The sequence below is a fragment of the Empidonax traillii genome, unplaced genomic scaffold, assembly GCF_003031625.1.
Source record: "Empidonax traillii isolate 1590-97213 ecotype Southwest subspecies unplaced genomic scaffold, ASM303162v1 scaffold381:size621868, whole genome shotgun sequence".
Lineage (NCBI taxonomy): Eukaryota > Metazoa > Chordata > Aves > Passeriformes > Tyrannidae > Empidonax > Empidonax traillii.
Window position 1 is genome coordinate 62628 of NW_020955574.1, and position 14489 is coordinate 77116.

Genomic DNA, 14489 nt, shown 5'->3' on the forward strand with positions numbered 1-14489 from the left:
TTATTCATCCCTGCGATGACAGAATCAAAGGAATACCATCAATGGGTGCCAGGAGAGCATTTTAATCTCTCCAGAAATGAGATTGAATGTTCTTAATGGTGGACATTCGGCAAACTGACCAACCACAGGGGCTACTGATGTGTCCTACTAGTTTATGTTTCCCAGACACGGTCTTTGTTGTATGTGGATTACCAGGCATGTCAGTAAGGCCACACAAGTGCAAGCAGGTGAGACCTCTAGGCCAAGCAGAGGTTACAAATTAAGATGTGATGATGCAACATCAACATGCTGATGCAATGCAAAAAATCTCATCACAGCTGCTAGGGAAACAGTTATCATTTCCAGTTACCTGCTGACAAGACAGAATGGAGCAAGGGGAATTAACAATAATTGGAGAAAATCACGAAGGATGTGCCTAAATCAACAGCCATACAGTCCTTTTATGCCAAGTGTTGCCAGATTTGTAGCAGTCATTTTCCCCCTTGTCAGAAGTGACAGGCTTAACCCTACAGTCAATATTAATGTGAGGGCAATGCTGAAATGAGTCTAATGAGAATTGCACTCATCCCATTCACAGGACGCTGAAAGAGCAAACAAGGACCATTTCCTACTCTTCCAATAACATCTATTCTTAAAAGCCTGAGGAAGTTCTCCAGTCACAGACATTGATAGCAATAAACACCACAAACTTAACCGAAAAATTTTTTCAAATTTACCCAAAAGGTTTTAAGATTTGATAACAGCCTTTTCAATTACTGTTTAGAGATATGCTTTATAATAGTCTTTATTGAACTTGTTTCATTCAGACCAAAACAGTAATCAAAGTAACTTAAATAAAGCTACCTCCTTTACTGTTTTAACATTTAATCCCAGTTTTGAGTCACATGAACTGTATGCACTCAACAGACAACAATTTCTATTGCTTACTGATATACAGCAGGGAAATGCAAATAATTTATATTGTATCTATTAGTGTGCTTTTTAGAATGATCCTATAAATCACACCTACTGCTTCAGGCAAAGTTGCTGCATTTCAGTTCCTACTCTTGTAGGAAAATGCTGAAAGTAGGAAAAGCACAGCTGAAACCAAGAACAAGGAGGTACATGAGTCACATTCTTCCCTAATGTCCAAGATTGGAGAAATTCAAGGAAGAACAAAAGTCAAACTATGAGCGAGCAAAAGAACCCACTCAAAAATAAACAAACAAAAAACCACCCAAAAATAAACAAACAAACTCACCCCCCCACCCCCCCCTCCCAAATAATTAGCCTAATTTATTTAGCTGGATAAAGGGGCAGCAGGCAAACCACTAACCCAAATGGTGACCCACCATGGCAGCTGCCAACAATCAAAACCAGAAAATCAGACTGTACAGCACCATCCTGATAGAAACTGGGTTGATATGCCTTTACAGGGTTAGTCTCTGTGCATTTGAGCAACATGCCAAAAAGAGCCTTATAGAATTTAGCAGCTGCAGCAAAGTAGGAGATCTCAGTGGGTTTAAGAAAGAAAACAAAGTATTTCAACTCAGGGTGAGACTATATTAAGGCAACATAAAAATAACTGTATCCAACTACAGTGTAAAAACACAACTTTAGCATTAAAAAGTTTTCCCGTGCAGTTTCTCCACACCTTAAATATATTCACCTCCAATAAAATGAGAAGCAAATTTAAAACTACATGGACACACCACTGTACAATTCTGGAAAAGGAACTTAGTTTTAAAAGCTCTTTCAGCAGCTATCACATATTTATCAAACTAACCACTGTGTCACTTTAAGGCTCTGGCAGATTTATACAGATGTTAAGAAAGAGAACTTCGATTTATTTTAGACTCCTAGCCTGAAATATTGCTTACTTTGTAAGAACAGAAACGTCAATCAATAAGAAAACTTCTCACCTTTTGAAGTTCTCAATCTTAAACTATGTGCTTATATGACAGATTAAAGTTTTCTCACAATTTTATTTAGGAATAAAATTGTGCTCCCCTGATTACAAAGGTCAGCTTAGAGCTTACCAACTATTATGTCATTCTTTCAAGCATGCAAAGAAAATAGTTTGAAATGTAAAGAAACATCCACCAAATCAGTTTAAATCACTGCTCTGCATCTGTATGTAGAAATGTGTATGTATATCCATTCAGTCCAGTTCCACACATATTTAAAAGATTTATGTTATAATACATATCCTTACTTTAGTCTATTTGTATCTGAAAGACAGGATGTTTAAATGCAAAGTATTATTCTCTAGCTATCTTCTTCTAAAGTACTTCCAATTCACTTGATTTTAACATCACCTCCCATCACCACCTGTCTTGTCCCATTTAATTGTGCTCAAATTGAGAAAAAAAGTCTCAAATCCTTCAAACAACACAGAATGTCTAAGCAGCACAAGATTATCCAGTTGCCAGTTTCATTATTTGTTCAAGCAGAGTAGGAAGAAAATACACTTGTTTAGGAAGAAAGTCTGTTTGTGTAAGCAAATATTTTAATATTCTACTAAACATCAGCAAAAAAAAAAAAGCCCCTTTAATATGCATCAAAACAAATATCTTTTAAAAGCAAATAAAATATTTAAGTGATGCATTCCTTTCCTAGTATCTGGTCTACACTAAAATAAAACCACAGCCTGATGAGGCCAACGGTAGTTTTCCTCACAGGAGTAACCAAGTTTCCATTAATGAAAAGCGATATTTAAGTTTGCCTTCAAACAGTTTAGCCAACGTGCAGACAGCCTTAAAAAGAACATAATGCTGAATTAGATGGTATTCACCTTTATCTGAATCAGAGGTACAAAGATAAAGAGACAAACAACTTTAATTCAAAGAACTTGCACCCCTTCTGCTTCTTGATAGATCAGAGCAGGCTCAGCTGCAAACAGTAACGGAAGAAAAAGAATGGATTAATTTGAAGATAGTGGACTTCAGGGATCCTAACTAATAAAATAGTTATTCTTTTCAGAGAGATGGTAGAAATGAATCAGACTACTGCAGTTTCACAGCAATAATGAAGAGCTGCTTGAAAAGATCTGAATACGTAATAGTTAAAATTTTATGGAGTTACTGGGCGCATCCCTCTGCAGACTGGCTTCCCCTCAGCCCTTCTTTTCTAAAGCATGCCTCCATCATCTTAAAAGTTTATTTCAAAGGTTTCTAGTTAGTGTAGCAATAATACCGTTCTAAAAAAAAAGACGACCTGGGGAAATTCTCCCTTAAACAAAGATTAATGTACAATAGAGCAAAATATTCTAAGCAAGAATACTCACAGGGTGGATTTATTTTGTGTATATTACTCCAGGAGTTCTCATCAGAATAAGTAAAATTGAAATGAAGGATCATAGAATAGGAACAACAGAAAACGAAAAAAGAAATATCCTTAGCATTTTTATTGAAAAATTTCAGATTTAACTGAACACTTTGTGGGTTTTTTAAATAGTTTTTTGGATTCTGAAGAGAATGAATGCAAATTTTACAAACAGAAAAAAACAGATGAGAACAAATTTTATTATTGCTATCAATGGTTTTTGCAATGTTGCCTAGAAACACAGATTCAAATCAGAGGAGCAGCATGGCAAACACTGAGGAAAAAAATCCATAAAAAATGCCCAAACAGAAAGCCCTAAAGACCCCAACAAACATAACTACTGAAAAAAACCCACACCTCCCATTTTTTTTCACCTTATTAAACTGAACTTGTACTTTTCAATAATTCAGCAGTCCAAGGGAATAAGTTAATATTCAGTCTTGATGGAAAATACACAACACAAAATGCCATTGTATCTTTTGATTTTTTGATTGTTTCATTTCTGCTCGTGTGACAAAAACAATAAAAAAATTGTATTTGATGTACAAGATCTCATAATGTATCATGAAAACAATAAATATCTCAAAACCTTACACCTGTCATAGGAATGGTTTGTCTTAAATCCCAATTCTAAGATGGTTCTCTTGTAAGTGAAGTTCTGGTCTAGCCCAAAGCTCTGGCCTCGGCAGAGCAGGAAGAAATTCAAAGCATGTCCAAGCAGGCTGAGTACCCAGCTGCTTAAAGGCATCATTTTTCTTTTCCTTTTTTTTTTTTTTCTTTATCCAGATTGATCAAACCCATTCTTGTTGTTTAACAGAAACAACCAACCACATACTGACTTATCAATGGCATGTGCTTTTCGAGAAGTGAAGACCCACACTTAGAAAATTGTTGGGAATTCCAAAAAATGCAAAATCTCTAGAAATGAAAATTTTCCTCATCACATAGAATGATGGCATAAACCTTTTAAGGCTGGAAACAATCCTTTAGCCAAGAGCCCATCATGTTCCCAGAACCTCAGAGGAAGAGCAGTTTTTGCCTTAGATTATATCCATTCAAGTTATCAGCAGGTGTGATCAATGTTTCTGCACCAAAGTATGTTCTTCCCATTTTGGGGAAAGTATGTTCTCATTTTAAACACATTTTACTCGTGCATCATACCTGGAAAACTGTTCTTGCAGTCCACGCATCTGAGCCCGGCTCCGCTCCGACTCCAGTGTCACCTCCCGTAATCTTTTTTCACTCTCGAGTCTCAAATGTCTTTCTTCCTCCAACTCATGTATCAGCTTCTCACGCTGAAATATCACAAGAAGTTACTTATTTAATTATACGCATAAAACACACTTTTAGGAAAAATTAAAGATTAATTTAGGAAAAATCATTAAAAAAAATCAAAACAATGACCCTGACAGTCCAGTCCCATCAGTTTTCTACAGAAATCTTACATAGAGATAGAAAGTTTCATTTTATATTTCAGAATATCCCATCACACTGAGCTACCCTTACAGATGTCAGCATACTGAAAAGCAAACACCCACCCACTCCTTCCAGGTTCTTTTTCTTCACCTCCATTCAAAACAAATGTAAAAATTATATTTGAGACCTGCGATCACTCTTGCTTGAATGCAGACATGGGAAGCATGAAACGAGTCAAAAGGACAACTTGTACCCATCCCTTAATGTTTCAACCTCGCGGGCAGGAAAGGACTTGACTCTGCAGCCACTTGTTTTCTTGTTTTGGCTGAGAGGAGGATCCCTACCAGCAGGACAGAGTGTATTTGAATCTGTTTACTGAAATACTATGGCAATTAATGTGTTTTTAAAAGCTTAGTACCAATCAAATGAATATGAAAGCGATAAAAGTGTCATTAATTTCACTAACAGTTCTCAGAAGCAAATAGCATATGGGTGTTGCTAATTCTTAAAACATAGGACCAAAAAACCCAACCTAAAACTTACAGCACTACCTGGATAAATATACATATATGTATATGTGTCATGGCCTATTTTTTTTTTCTTGTAAACAAAGAACATCATATAAAAGGGTAGCTAAAGAGTTTAAAGCCCTCTTCCAAAAGTAGGTAAATGTAATTAAAGAGAAGTAGTGGAATTAACTTAAAAGTTATAAAAAAATGCTACTGGAATTAAAAAATGTATGTACAGCCTTTTCCATGTGACCCTGTTAAACGGAAAGGAAATTAATTTAATTTTTTCCTTGTGAATTTAAATGGGATAACACATTAGTTAAAAAAAAAACCCAAGCATTTTAAGTGGTACTACATTATACTCAGTCAGCAATGGGGTTCCAACATCTAATAACAGGTAAACCATTGGAAAGCTACAGTGGGTTCACCACCTGTATACTTTGTGCCTATAGTGCAGGGCAATTTGTAGCCTGTCAGACAGTCTGACATAGTTCCATTGCTGACCTAAATTTTCATGACACACCTGCAAAAATTTATATAGAAATTACACATACAGCTTCATTAGTAAATAACAAAGGTATCTCAGTGTTAAGCCATTAAACGGGGGAGACAGGTTATTTGTACAAATCTCACAGCTATAAATCTTTCTGGATAATAATTTACAATAGCAGTAACCAAGGGACCAAAAATATGAACATTACCAAGTAGAAAACAGATCCTAAAGACAGTGATAAATAAGCAGATGCCACAAAGGGAGGCTGCAAAGGTTTAAATGAAATATCTGTATGCTTGTGAAAAAATGGGGGGAATTACTCAGAGAACAGAAGGGTTCTATCTGGTTGGCCATATGTAATACCTGGAAAATGCCCAAGAAACAAAATCCTGGCAAAAAAAATACATTGTTCTAACTAAATTATCTAATTATTGTCCTTTGTGTTATATAACCATGTCCTACACGGTGCTGAGTAATCCTTGGTTTCTGCCACAAGAAGTAGAGCAGAGTGTTCAGCGCCCGGCAGAAGATACACAGCAGCCCTACAGAGGATAACTCAAGGCTAATGATATGGGAAGAATATTCACAGCAGTCAGTATTTCTCCAGCTCAGATCCCATCAGTGCCAGCTTCAAACTTATACTGCTCCAGAGGCTCTTGCTGAAGACTGTTAGCATCTTGTCTTATACAGGAATTTCACTGCTGCTAAAGAGATATCTAGAGCTCCCAGAGGTAGCAAGGAAAATGGCATAAAAGAAGTATATAATTACCACCCAGGACTTAAGAAAAGCTCTCAGAAGATACTGGTGTGTACAGAAACTGGGCTTGAAACCAAATATGCAAGCTTCCCTACAGAAACTGTTTCCTTTGGAGGAAACTCAGGTACTGCTATGAACACATGAGTGGCTGAGTTGACTCAAAGCATCAGGCTGTGCCTGACATACCTGTCACAGTAACAGCTTAACTGTGACAATGGACTGAGGACCAGAGATTCAGCCATGCCTTCAACACTCGTTCAGTGTCACTGCAGCCACAATGATCTTCTGATACAGCAACTACCTCTCTATGCGGGTTATGCTGACCACGCTCTGCTCCTCAAATAAATCTTCCTTCTACATTATGTGCAAAAGCAGATCTCCGTGGGGTGAGAGAGACAAAAGGGGACACTTTGGAAAGAAAAGGAGTATCCTCTTCTCCATCTCATTGCCAGGGTGTTTGCAAGGTGCTCACAGCCCCTGCCTGTCCTGTGGAATGAATGTGCAGCACCTCCATGCACGGCTGCGCGCCTGCTGATCACAAACCCACACTTTCTAGTAAAGCACTGGCTATATAAGACCAAACTTTCCCCTACAGGTCACACAGCTATGTAAGCTATTTCTTGGTTTCATTTACCTCTTGGTGATAGGTCAGAGAATGTTGCTGCTACCATTTACTCCTTCTATTCATGTGTGGAAATCTGTATTATCATCACACAAAATGATCAGCACATCCACATGGGCTTTCTTGAGTTTTTCTTAAGAAGAAGGGATGTAGGAATTACCTTAAGGAAAGTACTCTTAAACCAGCAACAAATTCACATTACAAGAACAATAATATTACAAAGATTAAATCCCTAAACACTGGGAATTTCTGGAATGAGTTAAATGCCCAGTTCCAACTCAGCCACCTCAAGGGTAAGCATCACAACACAGTTTTTGTTATATGATGACATACTGTTGCTGTACAAAATTCAGGCTCCTTTCACGATAAGGGATGAACAATGTACAAGGCATAAAGCTACAAGACCAGAAAGGTCAAGTCATAAGTCTACACTGGCCTATGGCCCTGAAATTCTGGATTCTCTTCCCAGCTACCAAAACCTTCCTGTATGAATGGAGCAAAGACTTGTCCACAGGAAAACTGCACAGCGACACCACCACTGGCCTTCACTTTCATGATTCTACACAAGAATTTATCGGCAATCTTGTGGCACTTTTGCCCTTTCTTGCAGGCAGAAAGCAGATCTGCTTTCAGCCAGATCACAGACATTCAATAAAGTGGGGAGAAAAAGGAGTAAGAGACCACCCACACTTGGGGTGTCTCCAGGACACAAAATACTCACGTACACTACACAGAGAAAGTATCTCCCAGCAGTAGTGACCTTATCTACCAGAAAAGAGAACATTTTTATTCAAACCCAGAAAAGCCATAATGAAGTGTCAGAAGAGAAAAGTGAGTGTAATGTACAGAAAGGCCAGGATTAAACCGGGATTTTTTTGTCTCCTGGAAGAAGAAAACATATCCTTGAACTCTGCAGAAATTTTGCGCTGTCATAATGCCCTTTATAAGCTCCTCTCTGCTAACCCCACTTTATTCCTGAGAAAAATAAAGGTGTGTGAAAAGAAATGAATGTAGAACCAGTTCAAGGTTTTATAGTGAATATAAGCTTAACAGGAAGTGCCATGGGAAGAAAAGGTTAAATAAAAAAAGTATCATGTGAAATGCATCAGTTCCTTTTAACACCAGAAAAATCATTGCCATCTTCCAGTGAAGTTATGTGTTCCCTCTTGCCAATTCCTCTTTAATTGCAAGTTCTTCTCTCCATGAGCTCTGCTCAAAGTATTTTCCCCTGCTTTCTCTCCTTGCCTTCTGCGGCACAGCTGTACCCTTCTCCTATTAGAAGCATAACCTTTACTTCATTCTTCCTTCCTCTTTTCAGTGTCTCCAGATAGTCTTACTTTCATCACATCACCCGGTCAAATTTCTGATAACTTTCCAAACGGGTAAAAATTTTATGTAAACAAACCAGAGAGAAAAGGCAGGGTTAGTAAACTGTACCGATCCTTTTGTGCAAGCACCAGAATATTTTAACATTGAGCAAATACTATTTGCAATTACTTTTTCAAGAACATTTCAGCAATCAAGTTTCACCAGCTACTCATTATGCTCGTGAGCCAGCGTTTGCACTTCAGCGAGCTCCTTTTTGTGTAGCTGTAGAAATGTTCGTGTCAAAATGTTTCATTTCTCATCCAGTCGGGGACATGTACCACACATTAAGTCATCTTCTCAAAGTTAAGGAAGGAATCCAATTTGAGATATTCACGATCAAAACAAAACGCATGAAAACTATTTATAACTAGATTGAAAATAACACATCCATTTGACAGCAAAATATGATTTGTTCTTCGGCACCCCATGAAGAGACCAAGAGACAACACTTATTCTCAGAGTTACTGGTTAACAGCCACGCTCTTGGTCTAAGGACTGACCCCCCGTGCAGCCACACAAGAGTCTTCAGAGGAACTCAACCATTTATGTCTCCTTTAACTCCCTTGGGATGTGTCACAAATGTCAGCACATGGTTCTTTCATATTTTACCAAACTGCAAATGTCTTGTCTGTTGAGTGAGGAGACACGAATGAGGATGGGGCGGGTGGCAGCCCAGGGAGGCAGATGGTAGCACATGGTGCATAACGGGCCACTCGCTTCTGAACAGTCTGACATCCAGCACACAGAGCGAATGTGTGGCACATCAAGGTTTTTTATGGAAAGCCTGCCATCTTACCATTTCATTCTTTCAGGGTTATTTTGTTGTTAACTTTATATCTAGACATGGATGACACTCAAGCCTGCCAAGTCAGGGACTTGGAGTTTTACCTCCTTTACCTGTCACTGCAGGTAATATCAGCAGATGTTTCATCAGAATGGTAGGACCAACTCCACGAAATACTTTCTCCCCAGAAGGGTCAAGGGTTTCAGTAACTCAAGTAGTTTCTCACTCTAAAACCCTCCAGACCCCACATTTTGTTGGACCTGCCTCTTTCCCTTCCACAGTGCTGATGACCTCATGCCCTCCCTATTAAAGCTGTTTAGCCAGTAGCTTGTTCCTTGCTGTCTTTGCACCTCAAAGCATCTTCCCCCGCCCCTCCATCATGTGCCACCTCCACAATCTTACATTTTTTTAATGAGAACCAGATGTAATGTACACCTGTATCCAGGCACTGGCTGTGGGAGCTCCTCTGTGAGGTTCCCACTGGCTCTGCCACAGCCCCAGCACAAGGCACAGCTGAGAACATCAGTGACACTCGTGGCAATGCAGAAAGGGTCAGTTGGCACTGAGGGGTAAGGAGTGAGGAGAGAGGTGTGAAAGACAGTCCAGAGAGTGCCTGGGGCTGGGGAGTGCTCCTGGCACTGGGGTGGATGTTTCCCTGCAGCCATGGAGGACCATGGGGATGTTTCCTGAAGAGCTGCAGCCTGTGGAGAGTCTGCACTTGAGCTGGGGAAGCTTCTGAGGAGGAAGGTCCAGCTTAGAGGGATGGTCATGGAGAGACTTCAGCCTGCATTTCTGTCCTTAACAGGGGAATCAGACTACCCAGACTGCACTTTGGCAAGTGTTTTAAATTTCCCCTTTTTTTTTTATAAATATTACTCAACCCTATTTTAATTGGCAATTCATTAATCTACTGGAAACCAAGTCAGTTTTGCCTGTGAAAGTAAATGGTGAGCGATCTCCCTGTCTTTATCTTGACTTATGAGCCTTTCTGTGATTTTTTGTTCCCCAGGTCCCACTAAGGAAGGGATGCAAGAGCATGGCCGACCCAAGGCTGAGGGCAGCCCACCACACCAGAGTATTTTATTTTTACCTTTTTAATTTATTTTTTACCTATCATCATACCACTTCTTTGATCAATAATGTTACTGTATGCAAAAGAAAAATGTGTTTGTGTGTCAAGATTTAAAGCTATAGTTAACTGCCAGTGAAGAATTAGAGGGATTGGGTACACATGCCATGCATGCTACAAGGGCATTGCTATTCACCAGGGAGACAGCCCAACACTTACATGGAAACTGGTTCCTCCTTCTGTTAAGCTTATGTCTGAGTCTTGTGAAGAGCAGTTCTTCACAACAGCTAGATATAACTGGACTGATTAGTTCAAATATCAGAAATGTCTTAGAAGGGACACACATGTGACCTTAAGTCATTTAGATTACTTTATAAGTAACCTTATAAATAAAAGGGTAACTGTTTAAGTAAAAATAAGATTCCTCTGTATTCTTGATTTTTTCCTTGCTTCCCCAGTGCATCGTAAGAAGAGGTTTACTATAGTAATACTAATTATGCTAACATGGGAGCACTATTTTGTCAAAAAAATTCTACATGAGAATATTTAACACAGGCTTAATGTTGCTCAAAATCAGGCTAATAACCTTCACATTAAATTTTTAACAACTATTTTAAAGCATTTGCTAAAGAGGGTCACAATTTCTGTGTAATTAATATTGATTTCAAACAGATACTTTGCAATGAATTTAAATGATGGGAAGAAAAGACTTAAATATTTTTTGGTTAGATTTTGAAGTACCATTAAGTCATTGATAACCTAAGCTGAGTATTTTTGTATTTATTTTTAATGCATTTTCTGTTGCTATGCATCTGACACCTTGCCATAAAAGTCATAATTTAATAGAATCATAGCCTGGTTTACAGCACGAAATCCGACAAGCCAGAGAGAATATAACCCTGAAAGTAGACAATGAAAACAGAATGAAGCAAACAAATAGCAACTACTAGAAGCACACTAAAATTAGTTTTTCTAGCAAGTCAATACTATTATGAATAAATACGCACAATCAAAGTATTCGAACCCACTATTTTATCACCCTTGTATGCCCTTTCGCAAGACTGCTGCAGACAGGAGCCACAGAAAAGCCCGAGCAAAGAGATGAGAGAGAGATGGTGAAACAGTTCCATTTTTCAAGAATTAATTATGAAATATTAATTGAAACAGAAACTAGAATTTTCTACTTGGTCTCCCAGTTGGTTTAACAAAGCAACTCATTCTTTCCAATGCAATGAATATTTAATTCCCCCAACATAATGCATGGTGATCGAATGATATTTGTTCAAGTGTCAAGAATGTGCCTGAGCTCCAGCTACCCACGGCTGAAGCTGCTGGGTACAGGGAAGTACAAATGTTCTCTACGTCACAGGTGTTTTGTGACAGCTTGTGTTTGGGTCCCGCAAATAAAACAGGTCAAGGAGTCCAAGGCAGTTCATCCTCACCCCTCTTACACAGAAGGTGGGTGAAATCTCTTTGGTGTGGTCACCTCCAGAGGCAGCTGGACCTGCTTGTCACCTTCCTGCAAAGCCTGGGCTACCAAGCAAGGTCGGAGCTCTCTCTCTCAACGCTCGTTGTGCAACCTGGACCCAAAATCAGCACACAGGAGACTACAGTCCTCTGTCTGACTGAACTTATTTCACTCACAAATGACAAGAAAAAATGTGATTACAAGAACAAAGAGCGTGTGTCATTTTTTATTTCATCATAAACTGCACAGGGTACTGTATTTTTGTTCAAATTAAAATGAGTCAAACTTCAGTGTCCTTTGTTTGCTTCTCATCGATCGCTGTTAAACCAAATGTTTCTCATTCTGTAATCAATACTTCTCTGCAAAAATAAACCAAGGCACTGACAAACAACTTTGCAGAACACTGCAGCATTCCTTGTAGTGGACTCTGTCAGCATGAAAAAACATTACCCGAAAGAATGGGGGGAAAAGAAGTGCATTGGTTATTGTGCTTATTACAATTTTTACAGGCTGCTTACAGCTGAATCATTTTACTGAAGCAAGACTTTATTAAATTAGCCAGCCATTGAAACCAGATCCTTCTGACAGTGGCAGTTAATATGCCTTTGTCCCTCGTTACAGTTTCCAGCTATACTGGGAATACTGACAAATACACTTAAACACCCAAAGCCTTCCCAGGGATGAAGTTATAGGTGTATTTAAAGCACAGTGAAGCATTAAGGTACAAACAGCAATAACATAAGCACTTGGAGGGCTCATGGAGGGAGAGGTAACTTTATTTCCACATCTCTTCAAAATGAATTATTTTTCACCTAACACAGACTTGTACTACACAGGCTAAAGAAGAAATTTCCTTGATTTATATTAAGCCTCTATTTTTTCCCCAATTATTTCGTGATGCAATCATTTTCCCTAAACTTATTCCTGCTACAGCTCTGCAACAGTAAGATATAAATAGTAGAAAAAGCAGTATCCTAATTTTAGGCTGGTATCTTCTAGCTTTTTCATACCAGTAAGAAAAAAATGATGGTTCTTTGGAATAGTATTCTGCTCCCAAAATGACAGGCTGCCCAAACAAACCAGGAAAATCTAACTTACACTAAATAATTTGTATTAGCATTTTCTAAAACTGCCTTGAAAACTGTTAACATTAAATAATTTGAAGCAAATAATTTATTTTCCACTATGAAATTTTTATATGCTAACACATTTGGCCTCAAATCAGACTAGCACACATATACCATGACTTTCAGATGCAAACTTCAAGCTTTGATTCAATCTAAGATGAATAGCAAGACAGGAAATGCTTATTATTATTAGTGATACTTTAGTGACAGTAGTTTACGCACTTTATATTCTCGGGTGATAATGTTGCTCCAGAGCAATTCAAGTAAATTAGAATGTTTCTTGTTGTATTTACTCCTTTTGAACAAAATAAGATGCTAGCTTTCACTGTGCACTAGCTCAAAATTGCCACCATGTGGAGGGACAGCAACTTAATTTAGCATTATTTATACTGCATTGGTGTGGCTTTAATTGCATCTGTACGACAGAATAACTGCTGTTCTGAAGCTCCTTTATCATTGCAAGCCTGCAATTAATCTGAATTAGGCAGGCTATTACACGAGCAGTACTCTATATATAGTTGAAGTTGTGATAACATTTATTTTACAAGAAAAAAAAAAATTAAATAACTCATAAAATCTTTTGGCACAGAGCTAGATAGTGAGCACCACTGTCTGCCCATCACTTCAAAGAGCTCCAAAAGGGAGCTCTGGCTGCCCAGCAGCCCTTTAATTCCATTAAATACCCAGTGACAGGCCACACAAAATTGGAGTCACCTTAGGAAAAAAAAAATTAATTACCAAAAAAAAACATCCCCCTCCTAGTCTACCAGAAACTAATAGACTTAAACAAGCTATGTGGGCCTCTTTTAGCATCTTTCCTGGAGACACACCTATGGACATGGTGGTTACACACAACACCTGACAGCAATTTAGACACAGGTAGATTTTATACAGGTGAAACATCTGCACCCCAGTAGCCACCATTCTCTCAGCTTCTTAAAGCTCATCTCTGTGTCATATTTGCAGTGCTGAATGGAGGCAAATAATACATATTTTGAAAATCTTGTCTCCCTAATAAAACTACTGCTATTTATTGACATTCGCAATTCATGGCCCAATTTTGAAGACTTGGATTGATGTTCAGTTCCTAGCATGATTAATTTTTCCACTTTAGATTAATTTTTTTATTTTTTTTATAGTTGGAGGGGTGTAGAGAGAATACTTAGTGAATCTGAAAGTCCCACACAGTCAGATCATGGATTTTTTAAAAAAATTAGTAATCTTAAAATAATAGCACTTTAAAAAATGATTTAGCAAGTGTAATTGAGCTTCTAATAGCTTCTACAGACAGTAATTAAAGAAATCTCATTTCTCAAAATTAAATACAATGAAATGTTTTTCAAGTTCAAATAAAAACTCATGAGCACTATTAAGATAGAATCACAGAATCATAGAATAGATTGGGTTGGAAAAGACCTCCAAGATCATCAAGTCCAACCCCTGATCCAACTCCAATTACTATATCATGGCACTAAGGGCCACATCCAATCTCTGCTTAAAAACCTCCAGGGATGGTGAATCCACCACCTCTCTGGGTAGGCTGTTCCAATGCTTGATTACCCTCTCTGTAAAG

At 38.3% G+C, this 14489-nt stretch overlaps 1 protein-coding gene across 1 annotated transcript in view; it reads right to left on the reverse strand.

The window, feature by feature from the left end:
- The window catches only part of LOC114062072 (nck-associated protein 5-like), a gene marked incomplete at its 3' end in the record, with an annotated part of 231969 nt that overhangs the window by 57249 nt on the left and 160231 nt on the right, over window positions 1-14489 (reverse strand). The window contains exon 4 of the mRNA XM_027893111.1: window positions 4465-4598. Coding sequence (XP_027748912.1) covers window positions 4465-4598 — 134 coding nt within the window. The remainder of the gene's footprint in view (window positions 1-4464; window positions 4599-14489) is intronic.